This window comes from Aquila chrysaetos, chromosome 3, assembly GCF_900496995.4.
Source record: "Aquila chrysaetos chrysaetos chromosome 3, bAquChr1.4, whole genome shotgun sequence".
Lineage (NCBI taxonomy): Eukaryota > Metazoa > Chordata > Aves > Accipitriformes > Accipitridae > Aquila > Aquila chrysaetos.
Window position 1 is genome coordinate 69915132 of NC_044006.1, and position 23401 is coordinate 69938532.

The following is a 23401-nucleotide window of genomic DNA, read 5'->3' on the forward strand; positions in this document are numbered from 1 at the left end:
CCAGTGCTAACTCGTCAGTATGTGGAGACTCTTGTTTATGCTTTGGTTTCCTATCTGGGTGGGATTATTCAGTTATTGACTTTCTGGCCCCCACTCAACCTTTTAAATTCATTTCTACCTTCCACACAATTTCTTGGCAGGAGCTACAGGCTGTCTAAGCCCTAGCCCTCATATCTTCATCTGTGCTGATGAATCTTTTATCTGCTTTTCAAAGGGTATTAGCTCTTCCATGAGCTGTTAGGTGGCACCTCGCTATCACTGCTAAGACTCCTGCGTTCAGCTGGGTTTGGCGTCTCCCACAGCCTGACGCAGTGGTTTGCTGGTCCTTCCCAGAGCTTCTCACCATGATGGATGGCCCTTGCAGAGACAGGACTCACTCTGCTTGTGCAGTGGGATCCCCGTGTAAAACCCTGCTCTCCTTTACATCCCTATGAAGTCATTGACCTCAGAGATGTCGCTGCAGGTCTGAACGGGGATACCTGAAAGCCAGCTATCACCCATCCTCTCTAGATATACTGTAGGCACACTGCAGACACCGGCAGCTACAACTCCTGCCTGAATCTGATTAGCGTGCTAAATATTTTCTGCTCCATGGGAGTACCCAGTGCCATATAAGCTGGAGGCTTCCCTCAGGCAATGAACAGATGAGTTTAGCTGGAACAGACTTTGTTATCTTTTGACACTTTATTGGGCAATCAGTTACTTCTGTGAGAGAAAAGGTGTTTCTGACGGTGTTCGCTTTTCCGAGCGATGCAAAGACTCTGACAAGCTACAGAAGTGAACCCTGCCGCTCAGCTCAAGGGTGGGCCACCATTAGCCCCCAAAATGTCCCCAGCTGGGGCAGGAGTTATAAGCAGCCTACATACAGTGAACTCAAGCTCCCCCTTTTTATTTGAAGAGGATTCAATATAGTAACCTGTACTGCCCCGACCAAGCAAGCCTCGGGACCCCCAGCTCCCGCCGAGACCCCCCAGCGTGAACCCGGAGTCAGGTGCTGCAGCATCATGGGTGGGATGGCACCCGAACCACGCACAGAGACAACCCTCTCCTACCCTGCTCAAACCTCTCCCTGCTAAAACTCTCTCCCCACACACCCACTTCTCCCCCTGTGAGGCTGGAGGACGAAGAGGGGGTTTTGCAGGTTCAGGAGGCCTTTCTTTATTTCTCTTCCTGGGAGCCTGGTTATTATAGCAGTAGCCTCTAGCTACATCTGTGAAGAGGAGCACCTCCACCAGGCATCTCCTGTAATAATGACTTCTTTTTTCTTTGAACTTGCGAGGCACTGTTGTATGACATTAAGAAGGTGAATCCAAAGAGGACCATAGATGTAGGGTCATTCCAAGTAAACCCTGACGGGACACAAGAGAGGAGTAAGGTAACAGAAAAATGATATGACAGCACATAATTGCTGATATGTGCAATTACCAACCACTTATCCAAACAGCAGTTGGTCTTAATCTTACAACCTTTTTTCTTGCTAAGGGTATCAGCCACTAAATTGCTTCTGCTTCCTCTGGGACTCAAAGTAATCTTTAGGCTTGAAATTGAGGTATTTTCCTTCCTTTTCAGTACCTACATTTCTTTGCCTTTTTAATATTTGAAACAGTATTGTTCCATTGTTAATCCTGATAAAAAATAAATCAGAGCTACACGCATTATTAAGACAGAGAAAGAAAAAGGGAGAATGAGAGGGAGAGAATATATGTTCTACCTAGAGACAGACCATTATCTAATCAGGCATTGCACTGGAGGTCCAACAAATACTGTCCATTGCTGTCCATGGGCTTCTTGTGGGTGCTGGATACCTTCAACTTCCATTGCCTGTGGTGGGAACTGAGGGGGATCAACATTTTGCTGGATCAAGCCCTCACATTGCTAACTTCCAGGAGCAGAGCTTGGCTTACTCTATGTATTTTGCAGCATGGAAAATAGAGATCATACTATCCCAATGTAAATAGAAAAGCCTCTGGAAACATTTGGTGAGCTAGGTCATTCAGCAAATATTTCAGAGGATTGTTGTTGACTCAGATAATGGACTTCTCCATCATCGCTGTCTGTAAATTAAAAGGCTTAAGAGAGTATTTAAGGCATAATGAAGACGAAAGCTTCTTTGTAAACAGCAGCAGCCTTCTCGAGATGATGCTTCTCAGGCCTGGCTTTACATGTCTATTCCCAAGCTATCACTGAGAAGCACTGAGGACCAAGCTGTCCAAGGACACATCTGGAAAGAGGACACAGCTTTCCAAGGCAGCAGGAGGTAAGATGAATTGGAAGCTAAGACGTCTGAGTCTTCTGAAGTCCAGCTCCAAGAAGTTTATCTTTACTGTCAGTGAGAACTTCAGGCTCAGGGTACCATTGTTGCCAACAGCAAGAGACCAGCTTAAAGTCAAATAAGATTAATAGCTAAGAGAAAGTGAGAGGAGGGCACAGTGGCTTGCCTGGCGTTACATGGTTAGTCTATAGCAGAACAAGCGATAGCTCCTGGGGTGCTCCTGGGGTGGTCCCAGGTCAGCACCCCAACCCTTGGGCCTTGCTGCCTCTAACAGCATGGGTCAGTGTCAGACTTCAGTAGTGGGCTGATACGTGTGTATCTTCCTCACGTTGAGCAAGAAAGTAATTTCAGCGCACAAATGATGTCTGGATGCGGGCAAGAGAACGAATGGGTGCCCACACCTGCCTGTGGACACACAGACACACAGGACCTGACTGCAGTAGATCTTGGTACGGAAAGTAAAGCAACACAGATAACTAAGCGTACGTTAATAAAGTCTGACTCTAGTGCATACTGCCATTCTTGTTTATTCATATGTTGACCCCAATATTAGCAGTACACATTTCTTAAACAAAATCCATGTCCTGCACCGCTAATTGTTAACATAACAGAGGGTTCGTGAACCCATCTTTCATCACATCACTTAAACATTATTTAAACAGTATTTCATTACATTTATTTCTTCAGAGGTAAAAACATTTCCTTGCTATGCCTGTCAACTTATTTGAAAACTAAATATCTAAATTGCAGTAGTTTATTTTTCACAATGATTTCTATATTGTTTCAGTATTAGCCTTTGAGAATAAAACAAAAAATGTAGCCCCCTGTTGTCTTAATTTTGGGACATCAGAAGACTGCTTTCCCAGGAAAGAAATATTGGCTGACTTGTTAACAGAATGGGTTTTAGACCCTGTTTTGGATCTTCAAAAGTAAGCAAGGGAGTTAGATGCCCAAACCCAGTGACTTTCAATGAGAAATGGTTACTTAAAATTCAGAGGCCTCCTTCAAAAGCTCATCCTTAATCTCTTCAGAACAATTTCTACTTCATTGTAATTAACTGTGGATTTAGACTTCAGTATAAATTTACCTTGACTAAAATTTACAAAAGCATTCCTGAAGTCCTATTTTCAGAATGGCTCAGGCCCAAGAGAGCCCAAGCTCTACTGGAAGTCCCCAAAGTTACTAATGCCATAACTGAAGTGTGGCACTGGAGATCTTTCCTGAGCTCCTGAGTTCAGATGTTTGCATCTGCCACATCCAATTTCCATCCCACAGGAAGGTCTGTGCACCCATCGCCTTCCCTCCCACCAAGAGCTAGGGGTGTGTGGGCTAGAGAAGGGCTGCAGTTGCTTTTGCTCGTTCTGGACCTGGCAAAGGTGACCAGGATGGTGAGATGTGCAGTGAAGCATACCTGCCCACACTCCGTACATAACCCATGTCTCCCATGGCCGTCAGGTTTAGGAAGCTCAAGCTGCTTCAGTGTTTTAAAAATGTGATTTCCTTTGTCTTTCTAGGGTTTTTGGCCATGATCTGTTTTGGTCTGATGGGTTGGACAATTAAAGGAATGCATTTTATTAGGATATTGCTCTTCAACAAGAAGGGCAAGGTTTGGCTTGGTATGAGTGAGTAGGGGTTCATAACGGACCTTGAAGTGGATGTAGAGAATGGATAGATGTGGACATAGGGTTTCTCTTTTCATCTGAGCTGCTAACTGTGTAACATGTAGAATTGGCTTTAAAAGAGTGTCATAATTTTCTCCTGTCTCTTGATTGCTTTTCCACTTTGGCAAAGAAAGTCCCTGGGTCAGTGAAAACCAGTATTGAAAGCAATGCCAGAAAAGCAAAATAAAAACCTTCTCTGGAAGCTTTAAATTTAAGATTCCCATTTCCCTTGGTGTGATTGCAGGAGTTTCAATTCTAGGCTCTGTTTCTGCAGAGTTCTGCATGTTTTTATGCACATGAGCCATCCTGTAGACCTCTGTATTATCACAATCCCAGCGTGCTCCTATGTGTTCTCAAAATCAGAGCTGCAATCCAGGGGCTGGCTCTCACTGCTTCACTGCAAATTGCTACTGGGTGGCAAATGGTTTCCTGCCCCAGGAAAGAAAAAAAGAAGTCTTTCAAAGATTCCCCATCCTACACTGGAAAGAAACAAAACAAAACAAAACCAAAAAAAAAAAAAAAAGGAAGCTAAGAAAAGCCTGTGCTTCATGTTCTCCAGTAGGCCAGTACTGGTAGCTCCTACTGTCTGGTCAGCCCCAGATTAAGATTTGCCATCTACTGATTCACACAAGAGTCTTGAATTTTTTAGGTTGGGGTTTTTTTCTTTTTTTTTAATTCAGAAAACACTTATTTGCTGATGATGACAGTTTTTTGGAGGAATCACATGAACCAGCTCTAATAACAATTTCATAAGGGCAAGCTTTTCAGTTCCAGGAGGTCATTCATGTGCAAGGCTGGACTGCCACCGAGACAGAGCAGTTATTTACAAAGAGGAGGTTAGGTGGGCAAGTCTGTGCTGGTAACCAACAAGGCTAGGACCAGTTCCCTGCCCCATAGCCAAAAGGTATGACACGAGTTGTGTCTGGATCCATGCTAAACACTCTTCACCCTAAAGTGCTCACTGTATCCTGCACTGTCTCCAGACAAATACCTTAATACTCTTAAATAGTGATATCTGGGATGAGATCAATTCAATAATATGGATGATACAAGATCGGTGCCTGAGCCCATGTGTGACACTTGGCAGCCAGAGCCCTGCCTGACTCCAGCTCTCCCTTTTGGGTACCACGGGCATCAGCAGCATCAGTGCCCCCACCATTGGGGTTGTTGGACATTTTTTGGCACCTCGATCTCTGATTTTCCCTAGCAGAGTATTGATTATTCTGGGATTCATTTTTTTTCTTGTTTTTGAACAGAAAATTCATCCTAAACCTGAGAAATTTTTTTTATTAAGCTTTTGTGAGGCTTGTTACATTCTGTAATCAGTTTTGGTTCCAGCAAATCAGGCTGGATGCCAGTGTGTGTACAGAATAAAATACACCTCAGAGCAACCTCCCTACAAACAGCCCTCCCAGTCAGAGTCTCATCCTACATTTCTGCCTCCGATTTTGTGTTGCTTGTCTAATTATGTTGGCTGCTGTGTAATTATTTTCATGGAACAATAATTTTAACAGCATGCAGTTTATCAGAGGTGCAAATTATACATAATATCATACAGCAATTTTCAGTTAAAACTTTCATAATGTTCAAAAGTCCCTGCATTTTTCAACAAATTGAAGAGGAAAGAATATTCTCCATTTTGTATCCTTCCTTTCCCTTTTTCTTAGAGAAAACAACCTACTGATCATCTTGGAGTCAATTAAACCCATTTGAAATAAAGCACTTTTATTTTGGAACAAGACTGTCCACATGGGGAGTTAATCAAGAATAATTATTCCTCTCTAAATTCACATCCTCGAATAATTTGAATTAAATCCCCAGTATAGACAAGCCCTAAATGTCAGAGGAGGTTAAAAAAAAAGTCAGCTAGAGGAGCTCTATCATATCAGAAAGCAATGAGAATAAAAAGCTTGTCTAGGCGCCCAGGCCAGGCCAGCGAGGAAAGCCATGTCAAGACTGATTCAGACTCATTCACCACACTTGATTACACATGCACTTGCTCAGTGCTTTGAAGTCAATCACATATACATTTCAGTAGCATCATCTGTACGTACACACTGTGGCGGCGATAGCAGCGTCAGGGAGGGGGATACTGCAACCATCAGAAGAGAGCAAGTTGAAACATATTTCAGGGAAAGAATTTTGCTCAGGGATGCCTTTTCCCCTTGCTTTTCCAGCAGGCTGAAGGCAGCACAACTCGCAAACCCTTCAAAGGTGGGAAACTATGGGGAATTTGGGCAGATCTGCACTTCCACCTCAGATTTGCCAAACTCAGGTTTTATTAAAACCCAAGCTTTGCTTTCCGATTGCTACCAATTGAGTAACAAGGTTTGTAGCCGTTATTTCTCTAAAACAACATTAATGCTGTGGTGCCTTTGCTGTGCCGAGGGCCAGCGGTTGCAGCAGCCTCCGGAGAGTCTGAACGCAGGATCAGGTCCCCCCGTCCTCTGCAGCCCCCCTACAGTAAAAGAAAAATACATTCACTGTATTTACCTGCATGATACTGCACCCCCCAAGCGAACCACTGGCAAGCAAAGCCTAGAGGCAAATCCCGTAGCCATCGTACAAACCCCCAGGGTGGTGGGTGGTAGGTGGCTTGGCCAGGACTTCCATCCGCAAAACTTCAAGACGCCACAAATGTCTGAGCTCAAGCTTTTATCAAACGCAAGGCGTGTGCCAGAGCAGTACTTATATTTTGAGGTGATTCTCTGTTCAGCAGAGCTTTTCTCACCAAAGTGTACACCGTGACTGGCTCCCCTGCAGGTTTCACAAGGCAAATGGGCCTATCGGGCAGAGATAAAAGGAAGCATCTTTATAAATAGCTTGATGCTCCTCTTATGGGAGGCAAGCCAGGCTAGCCTGCTGGGCTCGGTCCCACAGCACAGCATGGGCTGGGGTGCTTGGGTTTGCTTTTTCAGGGTGGAAAAAAACCCCCAAGAAATCAGCTCCCTAGGCAAATAGCCTCTTGCCTGCCATTTTGGTGAGAGGGAATGTGCCCGAGGCAGCACCGCATCCCCACAGCTGTGGTTCTGCCTCATCTCTCCCCCTCTCCGAAGGCCAGAGAGCAGCCGGCATTTGCAGCGCAGGAGAGTGCAGACCCCGCTCTCTTCCCCACCATCCCATCCCAGCTTCCCTGTCCCACCCTGTCCCTTCCCTGCACGCCCAAACCCCCAGGAAACCCCGGGTTCTTTCTTGGGGAAGGTCTGTATGTGTTGGGGAGGGAAAACAAGCTCAGTCTCTTGGAGATGAGGTGCATGAGTAGCCACTGGAACTATTTTTGGAACGGTTTCAGTCGCTCCCTCCTGAGCTGGGCTAATGGGGACAAATCCCAGGGGTGGCATCCATCCAGAAAGAAAAGCATCACTGTTGGTGCACAGGGTGACAGCGCAGTGAAGAAGAGAGGAGATTGACGGCCATCACCAGCCTCTGACCGGGCACTAGTGCTGGCATGCAGAGGGAATTCCTTCGGAGGCAGAAAGTCATAGAGCAAAAGCTCAGATTAATCAGACATCAGAAAAAAATCAAGTTACAGTCCTTGGCAGGAGTACAAACCATGTGGAAATGGCTAGAGCCCTTGAACGGTGAGAGGGTAAAGCAGCGCTCGGCAGTCAGTGACTAGGTCAAGCACAGGGTGTGGTGTAAGATGCAGCGCTTGGTCCCCAGCACCTCGGCTCTGCCCTGCATCACACCCAAGGACCGGGGCAAGGGTTTTTTTCCAGCTCAGGGGGAAAGGGATACTTAGAAGTTTATTCAGAAGAATGTAATTGGATGTTGTCCAGAAAGTTTACTCTCTGGAGTTATGCAACACCACTTTGTCATTCCTGTGCTCAAGCGATCCATGGAAATGCCAAGGTGTGAATGAAATCCTTTTTCAGCTGCTTTGGGTCGAGGCAGTACAATCCTTCTTCTGTCTGATTTCCAGCCGCATCAGTGAGGAACCAGCAGAGCAGGGCTCCGTGTCCGACTGTTCCCAAAGGAAGCTGGTTTTCACGTTCCCGTTATGCGGTCCTGCAGACGGCTCTTCCGCACCGCATCTGGAGGTCGGCTTTCCCTGTTCCCCTGACATCTGATTGTTACTGCTTGATCTGACAAATGCTTCTCTTTCTGGGTCATGGTAGCATTAACATCGATTTTAAGGAAGAGGAATTTATTGGACAGTTATTGTGGTTTTTAGCAGGGGTTTTTGACTCAAAGGATTGCTGGAGCAAGCACCAAGATACTTGTTTCTGGAGGATCCTGAATTCACGTGCAATGCAGGCAAATGGAGCCAAGGAAGTGAATCTGGGCTGAAGATGAACAGGATTGGATGCAAAGTGTCACCTCAGAAGAAAGTTGACAGAAGATTGTCATGACCATACAGGAAAACAAGTGGCTGCACTGAAACAGAAATCCAGTTTTCATGGAAACCTGTGGTGGATGCTGATCTCCTGTTCACACGAGGGTTGTGCAGTAATTCCTTTCATCTCTTCTTCTTGCTTTCTGCCAGCAGATGTGATTGGGAGAGGTTTCCTTGTTTCTTTACCCTACTGTGAACTTCGAGTGGAGTATCACACTTGCTGATGACACAGACATGCTTGTGGTATTGACACCAGCTGTGGTTATCATCTCAAGTCCCAGTTCAAAATCCAGAGTTTGTCTCCAGAATGATGAGAAGGCTTCATAAATCCATGAGTCATGTCTCCAGCAGCCAGAGCAGTGATTCACGAAGAACCTAAGGCATGTCTGAGGCTGACAGGCTCTCCTGGGCTCTTAGTGTCAGCAGGTCTGATGGGGAGTGCGTAAGCAAACTAAAAGGAATAGGATCAGCTCAGCCCAGCTCAGATATATCAACTTCTCAGTTTTAGGTGGGGAGATGTTGCCTCTTTCAGGTGCTTTACCAGTGTGCACTCCTGCCAAGGGCAGATATCACCAAGGCTTCCATTAAAATAAATTAAATTAGGGAGCTATCCCATCTCATATAAGTCACTTCGGTGGACTAGTGGCAGACTTCCTCTGCATCTATCAAGTCCTAAGATGAATGAGAGTAAATAAGCTCAGGCCATTTCTCAAATTAATGCCTTGCCACTTTTGCACTGCTCTCCAAAACTGTACAGCAGATAGAAAGACCAAAAACCTCTGGTACTGTTCATCCCTTTCTGTCATATGGGTTTTCTGATGATTTCTCTCCAGCCAGTTGTCTTTGCTCTGGATCTTTGGCTTCTTGGTTTTTTCCCACCAAATGTTTTCTGTTGCAAAAACTCATTGAGGCAAGTGTCTGTCAGACCAAAATATAGAGGCGGTTGGACTTCTTAATGCTGTCTTGGACACTCAGAGAAGTCAATGAACAGGATTTAATCTAGTGTGTGACATGAAAGGTTGTTCTTCAGCTAATACTTTAGGCAGGTTGAGTGTAACTGTATGGTCAGATCTTGCAGCAGGAGCAAATATTTAAGCAAAATGTCAATTTGGCATGCCACAATGTTACCAGCTCGTTGGGGGAAGAGCTCTGAGTATTAAAACTGCTGTTATATAAATAGTTCTCATTCTTCCCCCACAAAGTTGCAGATGACAACTTTGCAATGATGTTCTGCATTTTACATTACCATGCCAGCTGACCTCTACTTCTGTTCATCAGGTGTAAGTAGAGTCTCCAGACACACAAATTTCAAGTCAGGGACTTCCTCTGAATTGAATTCTTTGACAAGTTCCATTATTGCATTTTTAAGCCAGATATGGAATCCTGACAACTCTCAAAATAAAAAATTATAGACATTTTTTAAGATCAAGAAATTGTTTTAAATCCTTCATCTAATTACATTCCAACCTTCAGTAATAAGGCAGGATAACTTCCTAGCTGAGGCAGAGTACTCAGATGAATACTGGTATGGATCTGTAGGCTGCTTTACTCAAATGAAGTGTTTCAGGAAAGTACATTTTCCTGACTGCCTAAAATGTCAGTCTGAAATCCCATTTCTTCCTTCAGCACTGAGTGCATGAAGCATTTTGTGGGTAACAGTGTCTATGGATATCTAAGCCACTCTGGCTTCTGCTATAGCTACAAGGTAAGATGTGTTGCACTCTTCTGATCTTTGCTACGTATGTTGGATAGACAACTACAGAAAATCCACTCTCCAGCTCAGTTAAGCAGATCTGAACATCTTTATTGGATACCTTTTCAGCCAGGGACTCTCTGCTGAGTGGATTAAGTTGACTCCATACACAACAATATTTCTGACTTTGAACATGAACAGGGATTTACTTTTTTCTCCACAGCTCTTCTCCATTCTCATTAAAAACAGCACATCGACAACATGGGAGACCAGTGCTACTAGCTTTCACGCAGAATCAAGCACCTATGCCAACAGCAGCGTTCGTATTTCCTAGCACCCATCCCTACAGCCACACACCCTTCCTTGGGGGGATCATCATAAGGGGTGCAAAGGAAATAATATGTCTGTGACCCGTTTGTCTCCTTTGTGCTGAGATTACCCGCTACGACACTGACTGCAGTCGCTTTTGTGATTTATGTCCTTGTTCCTTAACGGCACGAAGCAGTGTTTAAAACCGTGGGAGATAAGTATGCTCAGTGTGTATGGATACTGCTCAGTGAAGCAGCTACCAAATTGCATTTTGAATAACGTCCCTGAATTTACTAATCTCTGCTTATAAAGGCAAAATATTTACACTACTGAGTCAAAGGCTGGGATCTTCAGTTTGCTCAGTGCTGTCTCAAGTCTGTTCCTCTTGGATACAATGGCAGATTTACCATCAGCTTCTCTGGGAGTCATAGTCAGGCCAAAAACAAGGGCTTATGGAAATACCATCCATAGTTCCTAATCCTCTGCTGGAAGACTTTCCAGAAAGGCTGTACTGTCAAGCCCCCTTCCCCTTCCTCAAAAAGTTATATTCGCATTTTATGTAATGATCCTTTAGTGAAAAATCTGAAGCAAGCAGAGATATTTAACTTACATACAGCTAGCAGTGTATTTCCCTATTCAAGACTGGAAAGATTTTGCTTTTAATCTAGATAGACCCATCGGTTCAGGGCAAGGATATATACTTTATGAGATGACATAACTGGATGTTACAAGTAAAACTATATTTCTAGGCTTCCAGGTTCCAATATTTCCTTTGCACACTACAATTTTATTTGTTCCAATGCCAAAGTAAACTGGACAGGTAGCATAAAATTAATTCCCTAATCCACAGGCAGAGCACAAGTCTTCCTTGTAATTCTCCATTTGTTGTTCCAGTTGGTAGCTTGTAATTCCTGTGCAATATGCAGCTCTCCATAAGGACTGCTCCCTACAGATCATCAACTCAACAGCATTACCCCACCTCTTGGCAACCGCTTTATGGCCCCACTTCTGCCATGGACTGTATACTGTGGTACTGCAGGCAGGATCATAGAGTATGGAGAGAAACATGTTGCCATAATAAAAATAAAGTCTTCATCCAGATTAGTCCTGACTACTTCTCAGTGTGATGAGACCTGTAACGTAATACATTTGGACCTCTTTATTAGTTCCTTCATATATATGGGTTCCTTATTTCTAGCATTTGCTATCAAGATATCCAAGATTTATCTATAGACTTTAAACAGCAGGGCGTGTGGACTGCCCAAATCTCAGTGCTCGCTGAAGGTATTTGCTGCTTCATGCAGCACTGCTGTAAGCTCTTTGCGCTGTCTCTTCTGGTTCTCCAAGCTACCTTTCAGTCCCGAGCTTTCCATATTTCCTAGCCTGAGCTCCCCTGAAGGACCAAATCAAACTTTGGTGTTTAAGAAACTCAACAGACATCACCTTCTGTGTCATCAGGTCTAGTGTGGTTTGCTCACTGGAGCTGTAAGATGCTCTTACAGGCTTGGCATGTGAAACCTGGCTCTGCAGTAATGAAGCTTATGCTTTCTGTCTTCCACAGCAGAAATCTGCAGGCTGATTTCTGAGCTGGATTTTTTTTTTTTTAACCCTACAATGGGACTTAACGTTTTTGAGAGATTTCAGTTTGCATTCAACAAATGAACCGATTCTGCTTTCATCTGTCAGAAGTCCTAGGCAGTTTAGAGCCTTTAAAGTGAAATGATCCAGGAGGCTTGGCAGGCATTAAAGACCTCTCATTTACTTGCCGATCAGTTCTGTTGCTTACAGTCTTCCACAAACAGATCTTAACTGGGCTGTGGCAGCAAAAAGGGAAAAAACTTTACTCTTGACATTTCCCTGAACACCCTTCAGCAGTGCTATAACCAGCCAGTGAGCACATCCCTCTCTCGTGTTTTTCTTTAATGAGGATCACTTCCAGTTATTTTCCCCGCAGTGCTGCACTCTTACCTTTTTTTCAGGACAAATACTATTCAACTTCTTGCATATGCATGTTTTCCAGGAATATTGGGATTTGTCCTGGTTTTGCCTGGGATAGAGTTAATTTTCTTTCTAGTAGCTCGTACAGCATTATGTTTTGGATTTAGCATGAGAATAACGTTGATAACACACTGATGTTTTCAGTTGTTGCTAAGTAATGTTTGTACAAAGTCAAGGATTTTTCAGCTTCTCATGCCCAGCCAGCAAGAAGGCTGGAGGGGCACAAGAAGTTGGGAGGGGACACAGCCAGGGCAGCTGACCCAAACTGGCCAAAGGAATATTCCACACCATGTGACATCATACCCAGTATGTAAACTGGGGGGAGTTGGCCTGGGGAGGGGCAGATCGCTGCTCGGGAACTAACTGGGCATCAGTTGTCAAGTGGTGAGCAATTGCATTGTGCATCACTTGTTTTGTATATTCTAAATCTTTTATTATTATTGTTGTCATTTTATTATCATTGTTATTATTATCATTATTATTTTCTTCCTTTCTGTCCTATTAAATTGGTCTTATACCAATCCATGTTTTACTTTTTTTTCCCCAATTCTCTCCCCCATCCCACTGGGTGAGGCAGAGGTGAACAAGCGGCTGCGTGGTGCTTAGTTGCTGGCTGGAGTTAAACCACGACAATGTTTTATCACATAGTCCATATACTGATTGCTTTTCTTTGTTACCTGTCCCCAAAGTCCTCTGTCAGGGATGCTCAGGTTTTCTGCTTTGTGTTTCTTTGAGCTTTTTTGTCTAACCTCAGGGCATTGCAGCTTAGACCCTTTGAAATTCTGTGAGGGCTTCACAATGAAATACTCATCAACTAACTGCTCTGACTTAAATGTTGGTCTAATCTGGGGTTTAGTCTGACAAATTTAGCAGCTGACCCATCTCATGTCTTACTCGGCCTGGACTAGCTGTGGGACTGACTCCACTGTAGTGGGATGATGGGTCTGTGTAACTCAGGATGGAAAAGACCATCCCAGAGCACAGGGGAAGGCAGCTCAGGCTCTTGTGTCTCCCTCCATGTGCCTCTGCTGTGTGCCGGGTCCAGCCGATTCCAGCTACTTTCACAAAAGCATCATGTAACTGGGGTTTTGGCAGCCCCCGATGCAAGCCAGGAACGGCCAAGCAGTGACAGTGCAGGACATGCTAACCTGTGTCAGAAAAGCTCTTGGCTTAAGTCAGCTCTGAAATCTGCAAAGCTGTAGCACATGCTAGCCTTTGTTCGATCTTTTCTTAACACTGCCATCATCCCGTTCCCGGGCAGGATGCCCACATGCAGCCATATCTTCTCCCTTCCCACATCCTAGATGAGAGGAGACTGACCTGGACTTCAGTGCCCCAAATGACAAGCTCTGGTACAACAAGAAATTGCTAGAAGCAGTAACTCTGGCTAAGCTTTGCTGATGTCTCCACAAGCTTTTGGAGGCATTTCAGGAAATACTAACGTCATGACATTTGAAAGTAGCTTCTGCTCCTGTGCAGAGCATCCCCTTCTCCCAGTGGTGTGCAGAGAGCAGGATGGGTTCCTTCCTCTTCTCTGTCATCTCCTTGCTCCCCACATTAGACAGACATTAGTGTCATCTTTGGGATGCTCAGCTCCTATGCATAGAGGTCCCGTCAGCTGTGTTACACTAACTCTAGCCTGTGACAGCTCCCCAAATGCCTTTAATCAGTACAGGAAAGACATGGACCTGTTGGAGCGGGTCTAGAGGAGAGCCACAAAAATGATCAGAGGGATGGAACACCTCTCCAACACTCTGAGAGAGTTGGGATTGTTCAGCCTGAAGCAGAGAAGACTGTGGGTATACCTTATTGCAGCCTTTCAATACTTAAAGGGGTCTTATAAGAAAGATGGAGACAGACTTTTTAGCAGAGCCTGTAGTGATAGCACAAGGCATAATGGTTTTAAACTAAAAGAAGGCAGATTCAGACTAGATACAGGGAAGAAATTTTTTACAATAAGGGTGGTGAAACACTGGAACAGGTTCCCCAGAGAGGTGGTAGATACCCCATCCCTGGAAACATTCAAGGTCAGGCTGGATGGGGCTCTGAGCAAACTGATCTAGTGGAAGATGTCCGTGCTCATTGCAGGGGGGTTGGACTAGATGACCTTTAAAGGTCCCTTCCAGCCCAAACCATTCTAAGATTCTATGATCCAGTTGACCCTGCATTGCTGAATGAATAGAATAGAATAGAATGGAATCATTAAGTTTGGAAAAGACCTCTAAGATCATCAAGTCCAACCGTCAACCCAACACCACCATGCACACTAAACCATGTCCTGAAGTGCCACATCTATGTGGTTTTTTACCACCTCCAAGGATGGTGACTCCACCACTTCCCTGGGCAGCCTGTTCCAATGCTTGACAACCCTTTCGGTGAAGAAATTTTTTCTAATAGCCAATCTAAACCTCCCCTGGCACAACTTGAGGCTATTTCCTCTCGTCCTATCACTAGTTACTTGATAGAAGGGACCAGCACCCACCTCACTACAACCCCCTTTCAGGTAGTTGTAGAGAGCGATGAGGTCTCCCCTCAGCCTCCTTTTCTCCAGACTAAACAGCCCCAGTTCCCTCAGCTGCTCCTCATAAGACTTGTGCTCCAGGCCCCTCACCAGCTTGGTTGCCCTTCTCTGGACACGCTCCAGCAACTCAATGTCATTCCAGCAGTGAGGGGCCCAAAACTGAACACAGGACTCGAGGTGCAGCCTCACCAGTGCCAAGTACAGGGGAACGATCACCTCCCTGCTCCTGCTGGCCACACTGTTTCTGATACAGCCAGGATGGCTGAGCTCTCCCTGGGCAAGATGACTTGGCAGGACCAGTGACTTTTCAGAGGTGGGTGACACAAATGTCCTCGGTGCCCATCCTTAACACAGCTGGCCAAGGCTCAGCTGACCCAAAGTCTGGAGCCGCCTCCTCCTCTGTGAGATGGGAAGGTGAGATCTGGGAAGGTAGGACTCCTCCGGTGCAGTTTTCAGGAGAGAAGTATTGGCTTATTGAATTATTCCTGTCTGCTGCTCCTGTTCTTTCAGCACAGCCTTTTTCTCCCACTTTGCTTTTATGGTGATGTCTGTCTTCTTTTCTATTTTAAGAGAGCCCTCATTGTTACACAAACTCTACAGCTCTTCGTTGTCTGTTCTTGGTGATATTAAGCTTACTCTGCTTACCGCTCCCCACCATTGCTTCCAGCCTGGTGGCCCTTCTTTTCCAGTCCCTCTGCCCTGTGGGAAAGCCGGTCCCTACCCTGCGGTGGAGCAGGCAGAAGGGCTGCCAAGTCACCTTTCCCCAGGGCTGGCACACCCCACGTCCCCCACCCACTCGCAGGAGCAGCAGTGCCCAGATTTGCTGCACTGATTGATGTAGAGGCAACTGCAAGTCCACCAGGTCTGCTCATGTCCTCTGGTCCCTGCTGGTCTTCTCCTACCAGACAGTGCTCACTTCCATCTTGTTCCTACTTTAAATTCCCTGTGTGGCTCTGAAGAGCTGTTCATACGTTTCCCTATCACCAAACTGGCTTCTTTGTTCTGCCTTTGGTTACCAGCTGCAGTTGCTCTCCGTGGGGAGGAGGTACGGGAAGCCACCCCAGCTGGGCTGCTTGGGCTGTTGGAAGAGAAACACCTTCTCTGCCAGGTTATATACAGAAAAATATAGCTGTTTCCGATTTCCATAGTGTCTATCAAAACTCATTAGTCGTACATTCGTGGTTTCTTTGCACCCCCACGTTCTCAGTGGCGGCTGAGGCTGGGAAGGGATGGAGGAAAGTGTGACACCTTTTGGGTCAGAAGCATTAGTTTATGACTAATTGGCAAGTTGGACAATTCAATAAATTGCTTAAGGCATTGCAGAGGGCACAACAAAGAGCAGCTTTGGTGCAATGTGTCCTATGGGCTTGACTTGTTACCTGCCTGCCTTCTGGGGGGTGTACGCTGCCGTACACCACCCATCTCCCATGCAAATAAACCACCTGCTGTCCTCCCTGTTGCTGCCAGGATTTGGATCCTGGGAATCCTCATCTCTGTCTCCTTGTGGTGCTGCTAAGCCTCCTAAATTGATGAAGACTGGTATTGGCTATTACCTGGAGATTTTGATACAGAAATATCGAAATGTTAAACAAGTTTCCATTTCTTTGGAGGCTCTTTGGGATTTTCATTTCCTGTGTCTAAAATGGCATGTGATTCAAAGTGTCATCTCTCTGGCGTGAAGTCCTTGTTTCCTATATGCTGCATCTGCCTGATTTGATTGCATTGGTCTTTCAGCCGCAAAAATATCCGGCACGGCAGATCTTGCTCTTGCAATCAAATAAAGGCATTACTCTGTTATAAAAGACTGGAAAAATGACTTGTGCAGCCATCGAAGCATCTCATAACAGCAGCAGGAAATGCCTAGATGGCACATTGCGAGCAGGAGAGACAATAAGGGGTGAAACAGCAGCACGTCGTGCTGGGATCAGGGAAAGCTTTTCACAGTCCCCGCTGCAGAGTGTCAGCCCTGGGATTTGCCCGGGCTGCAGGCTCCCAGACCTGCCGAGGAGCTCGTTGGGTTTCCAGTCCTGGATGGTGAAACAAGTGGGGATGTCATTTGGAGATGCTGGAGCAAAGCATCTCGGGGACTCATTCAGTACCCCTGGGATAAGTGGGCTCTGAAAATTGAAAAGAGAAGGAGTTTTGCTTCCAGTTGCAGCGTGGAGCTGTAAAATGAACAGCAAGTGTTCTCTTAAAAAAAACAAACTGCAAACCCTCCCCTGTATTTACATATTTCACACGCAGGAGCTTAAAGTCTTAAGTGTACATTCCCATCCTCTCGCGGTTTACAAAAAGATAACTGAGAGGAGCTATCAGGCTTCTCCGAAGAGCCTGCTCTGGACGACAAAACCCTCTCTATTTATGCGATGGTGATGTGTCTTCGTCCTCAGAAATGTGAAGCATCAGCCAAAACCTAAAAAGCCCCACTAAGGCACCCGGAGTGCCGGGCTGCGCCGGGGCTGGACTGCACTACTGCCGTTACACCTCTGGGCTGCAGGGCAGGCACTCTTTCAGGGCAATGCTTTCCCAAAAGGATGCCCCCAAAGACAGCCTGACCTGCACTAAGAGGCAGGGGGGAAGCAGTGATAGGGTTTTTTTTTAGCCTGGCATGCATCTTTTTGCTCTTTTTTTTTTTTTTTTTTTTCCCCACAAAAAAATAATCAAGGAAAAAGTTGCGCTTGGGTTAGGTGAATTGTGGGAGGAGTTGTGGAGTTGAGGCACCAAAAAATTTAGCTTCTGTTTAAAGAGGAGCTGTTCTGCCGTATATTTCCTTAACTTAAATAAATAGGCTTTCTGAGCTTTCCTTGCCCATTATTCTGATCTTGCAAAATGTAGTTAAAGGGGATAATGCTCTTATAAGCATCACTAAAATTATATGATCCTGTAAAGTGTTTATTTTTCACGCAAAAAAAATCTTATAAAGGAGTGGCTGTTCCTCTCTTATTTTCTTCAGGAATCTCCTGCAATTCAGATTTGACACTCTCGAAACAGACCCGTTCTGAGCATTTTCAGAGTAGCTATGTATGACTATCATTTTCAGAGTAGTTGCAAGTTTTCTTTACATCACCAGTCTTAAACTTTCAGTGAATGACTGGTAATGTTATAAGGCAAAGAGGTAACTATAGCTTTTCAATTCCTGAGATTCCTATGAGTCCTTCTGGGTCTATATGATTTATTGACAACCAAGATCAGATGGGCTTTGGTTGCCTTAATCCAGACTGTAATACATATGGCTCCACACGTATGGATTACAAACAGTAGCTGATACTTACTGCAACTGTTGTGCTAGAAAATTTGCAGCAGAGTATCACGAAAAGGAAAATTATTTATTTTATTTCTCTCCTTTCTGATAATTTGGGATAATCCCCCCCCCCCTTTTTTTTTAATCTTCTTGATCAAAATATTGTATGAAAAGCAGTTTTCTACAAAACTTTTCCTGGAAAGAAGAAAACACTGGGCCAAGCCTGGGTTCTGATAATGCCACACGCATCACCCAAGAGATGTGGCAGTGGCTGAGCTCCCTGCTGAGACTGAGACTTGCATGTCTTTTGGCAGGGAGAATATAGCCTGCTCGATGCTGCCAAGGGCAAGCAATAGCAAGACCGGGGCAGCCCCATCCCCCCGGTCCAACCTGAGAAGTTGAGTTTATTAGGTGAAGATACGTTGCACATTCCACGCTCAATGGAGTGAGTTGCAGGTGGAAGATTTGCAATAATTTTCTTGGCTTGGCACCCCTCAGGCCCTATCCAGTGCATTATTTTAAACAGCATTGTTAACATTAATTTATATGTCAGTGTCCAATATAGATCCATATCTTTCATGCTCTGCAGTGTAATGGAAGCGGAGGCTGTGGGTGCTTTTAGCAGTGTTCTATAACAGCCCTGAGGACAGCCTTGAAGGCACTGCTGCATCCCTGAGAGATGCTGCTGAGATCCTGGAGCGCATTGGAAGCAAAGACACATAGAGCTGAGAGGTGAATATTAACCCAGAGACAAAACTAACCTTGACTGTAGTTGGAGGAAAATGGAGGCTGGGTGGGTCTACTGAAAAACCAACCAAGAAAAAAGAAATCTGGCCAAAACTCAACATCTGCTATTGAAGATACAGATCACTTATAAAATGCCACTCTCTACCTACCTGTCAGCCTGGTTGGCTTTCGTTATTCAACGGAGACAAGAATAACCTTTGGTGGTGTGTGCGCACACAGCATCCAGCACAGTTGCTGTGCAGACCCAGATGGAGAATTGCTTGTGTATGTACATACACACATGGATATACATATATATATGTATATTTAATGTGCAGCCTGTATTTGAAATCTCACCTACGTCCACACCAAGCCAATTTATGGGTAGATGATGGAAGGTCATAATTAGAATTAATTAATCCAGTGGGAAATCCATTCCCAGGCAGCTCTCAGCAAAAGGCAGATTGGCAATGTAAGGAGGATAAGCTGTACTTCTAAAGGTCTTCTTAAGATATTCTTGTCACTTCCAATATCCCTCGGGGTGTGAACAGGTCTAATCTCCCACCCTGGGAGCCACCCATTTTACTGGTGTGCACTTTCTTGCAAGGAGGAGAAGCTAAAGACATAGTCCAACACCTTAAAGATGCTTGTGATATATAGACATAGAGCATCCTCGCAGTCTGCTTCCCCAAATCCCTCTAAACAATCTAAATGGAAATAAAAATCTCCATGTAAGCCCAGCTCAGCCCCTGGCACGTATATAGAAGCAGGGTTGCTGTTTCTGAACATTTTGCTGGGCAAACAGAAGCATAACTGACTCTGTGACTCACCTGGTTGACAGTGGAGCTAGAACCTGGAGCCGGGTGCTACCATCTACTGGACAACCCTGTCTCCTATATGGAGAACTGGCACCTGGCTTTTTGGAGAAGGAAGCAGGTGCTTCCCCACTCCCAGATGCTTCCAAGATTTTATTGTATGGAAGCTAAACAGAAAGTTTCAGAAGAACTGGATTTTGTGTTCTGTTACAAAGCAAATTGTTTTTTCTTCAATAATCCTGTTCTGCAGTGTTTGCACCATCTCTCCTGAAGCAAGACGCGCTAAAGATGCACTAAAAAGTTACTACTATTTAGTGCTGGCACCTCAGTAGTACCAATAGTCTTAATCATGGAGCAACCAATTCTACATGACCCAGCATAAAGACATTACAGAAAATCAGCTTTTGCCCAAAGGTGTTTCTAATCCAAATAATTTTAATAATAAAAATAGGTAATTTTTAAATAGGAGAAATCAGAGTTTGCCCTGAACATTTGTAAACTGAAGGATAAAAGGAAAAACCATTCCATCAGAGAAGATAAAATTAGCTGTGGTCTAAATTTCACCGCAATATCTCATGAGCCTTTGGTGCTCTTCAAATGTCCCACACGTATATTAGTTTTATACCCACTTGAGAATGAAGTCATTTTCACATAGGATTTTTAATGCTTAATTATTCTTCTTTTGTTCTTTGTTCTTATCTCCGTCACTATCTGAGTTTAAAGTTGTTTAGTTGCTCGGTGATTAGAGTTTTTCAGGTTCTTGAGGAGAGAGCGCAAAGGTGTTGAGGAAGAAGGTCCCACTGACACAAATGGGGATTTCCAAGAGAGGGGCACTGCAGCCGACCTGCCAGACCCAGGCTTCCAGGGAGAACATCAGCACCCAGTAAATGCCAAATTCAAACTCACGAGGATTAAAACCTCTGTGTGTCCTCACCCAGTTGCATCTCTACTGGCACCAGCCTCATACCTCTGTGCACACAGGGACATTAACATCCTATCTTTAACAGCCAACCACCATGCAAGCTTCCCTCTGAAATGTAATGTTGGTGACAAGAAAGTCCAGACTGGCTGCACTTATCTCCATCAAATTTCTCTAGAAACTACATGTGCTTTATCCTCGTTCGTCTCAAGCTTGCAAAAGTGTTTAATTCCCATAAAGTCCTTGGGAAAGCCCACAAGTCCATGAACATTTCAGCAATGCATGCCTACCCAAAACTCTTGTATTTCTTAATCTCACTCCCTTACATATGCATTTTTAAATGTTATCTTTTTAAATGAGAGAAAATCCCAGAGAAAACATCTGTATAAAATGAAGATCAGTGTTGAGAATGTATTTATAGAACTTAAGGGCATTTTCCTAACAGGTTGTAATTATCCTTAAAAAGAGCATAAAACCCCCAGGAAGTCCAGATATAAATATACTCTACCGAAGAATTAAAAGTGTGTTAAGGTAATAAACACACAAGTCTCCGATGACCTGATCTGGCTCCTGTCAGATAGAGAGTACTATTGCTGTCAATGAGACACAGATCCTGAATTAGCCATAGGGTATCAGGGGCAGAGGGACAGTTGTTCGAATCATTGATCATGGGAAGTCAATAGCAGCTCACCACAGATGTTGAAAGTTGATATCAGTTTTGTTTATGTGTTCTGTGCTGCCTTTCGCTACAATTTTGGGTATTGTCGTGGTTTAACCCCAGCCAGCAACTAAGCACCACGCAGCCACTCACTCACTCCCCACTGCACCCAGGGAGATGGGGGAGATAATCGGGAAAAAAAGAAACAAACTCGTGGGTTGAGATAAAGACAGTTTAATAGGACAGAAAGGAAGAAAATAAGAATGTTAATAATAATAATAAAATGACAAGAATAACAAAAGGATTGCAATATACAAAACAAGTGATGCACAATGCGGTTACTCACCACTCACAAAACAGTGCCCAGTTAGTTCCTGAGCAGCGATCTGCCCCTCCCCAGGCCAACTCCCCCCAGTTTACATACTGGGCATGACGTCCCATGGTATGGAATACCCCTTTGGCCAGTTTGGGTCAGCTGCCCTGGCTGTGTCCCCTCCCAACTTCTTGTGCCCCTCCAGCCTTCTTGCTGGCTGGGCATGAGAAGCTGAAAAATCCTTGACTTAGTACAAACACTACTTAGCAACAACTGAAAACATCAGTGTGTTATCAACATTATTCTTGTGTTAAATCCAAAACATAACACTGTACCAGCTACTAGGAAGAAAATTAACTCTATCCCAGCTGAAACCAGGACAGGTTTTTTTACACAGCTTTATAATGGCACACATTTGTTTCTTGAAGTAGTTAAATTATTTGTGGATTTTAATGTATTGACCTAGTTTTTAAGGAAATTATTTTCACTTGGCCAAGATGTTCTTAATAAGTGATTGCAGTTACATTCCTCAACAACTGTTTCTTCACTGAAAGAGGCGAGGCAATCTTTTAAAACCACTGCCCATCCAGCATCTCCCATCAAAATGCATTTGACAGTGGCACTACCACTTTAGGACACAACTCCATGAACCCACCAAAGAAATGTGAGATTTTAGCCTGCAAGGGACTCCCGGGGCACTGTGGCCGAGGGGGCTGGGCAACCCCTTCTTCCCAAACAGGCGTAGAGGGGGGACAGGAGCTAGGCTGGCTCTCAGCCAGGGGATGCCAAAATCCTTCAGGAACCTGCTGCATGTCAAACTGGGTGAAGGAAGGGCATCTCTTGATAGGTCTAGGTTAGCAGAATTGGGGTGAAAAAGGTGATTTCCAAGAAAAAGCTCCCAGACATCACTGAAACACCCTGAGCTGAAGTCTTAAGTCATGGTCAAACTTCTGATTAATAGTGTGGGCATTTTACCAGTGAACTACAAGCCCAAGAGTGGCAATTTTTTGCCAATTCTTTTTTTTTTTTTTTTTTTAAGGTTGGGGTGTTTTTTTTTTAAATTGCATGTTAAAAATTAAATCTAGCCAGGACCCATGTCGTTATAGCTCTGTCTGGGGAAACATCTCACAGGTTGCATGAATACCTGCCACTCCTGCTGCAATGGCTTTGGTAAAAAGAGGTGATTTGGAAAGGAAACGCTCGGGAGAAATTAAGCCCTTTTATACAGGTAATCAACTGAAGTGAGTGAAAGGGCTTTCCCTCCCGAGAGCTCCTCGCCCTAGTGGAAGCGATTCTATAGATGCTATTTTGAAAGCATGTCATATCCATTGTGTTTTGAAACATTTAATTATTTGTGACTCCCTTCAGCGTGGGAGCCTTTCTTCAGCACTGCTAGGTGGGGTAATACTCTCATAATCATCTCTCGAATATCACGTGGAGTCTATCGCTGTGGGATGGGGAATCGGTGACGGCCAGATATTTGGGGGTTGGATGCCTGGGGTTCAACACAGATTTATGCTCATGGTATTTAGCTCACGGCATGCAGGTATGCCTGGTTTTATACTATGTTTTCATGTATGCAGTCATGCCCACTGATTTGCATTTGCTTTGAAAACAGATTACTTTGGTGTTTGTAGATTTGTATGCACTTTTGCTGTAGAAAAACACTCATGAATGCTTACAGTAATCTGGAAAAGTTACACAGCTGTATCTAAGGCATTATCAAATGTATCCTTAAAAAAGATTGCTCATAAAAATATGCATGTGCTTGGAATATTCTACCATCCCTAGAAACAAAATTCTAGAAACCAAGCTAGATGTTAGAAAGGCTTAATTGTAGAAAATTAGGCTTAATTCAAGAAATCAACTGCTCTCAACTTTTAACTAAAATAACATCCAGTTGTATCAAGTACCTTCATGCACTGAACAGAAAAGCAGA

The 23401-nt window shown here is 44.5% G+C and overlaps 1 protein-coding gene across 1 annotated transcript in view; it reads left to right on the top strand.

Annotated features, from left to right (window-relative positions):
• Positions 1 to 23401, top strand: part of CNPY1 (canopy FGF signaling regulator 1) — a 98896-nt gene that overhangs the window by 34871 nt on the left and 40624 nt on the right. Inside the window, 1 exon segment of the mRNA XM_030009000.1 lies at positions 1280 to 1375. Coding sequence (XP_029864860.1) covers positions 1280 to 1375 — 96 coding nt within the window.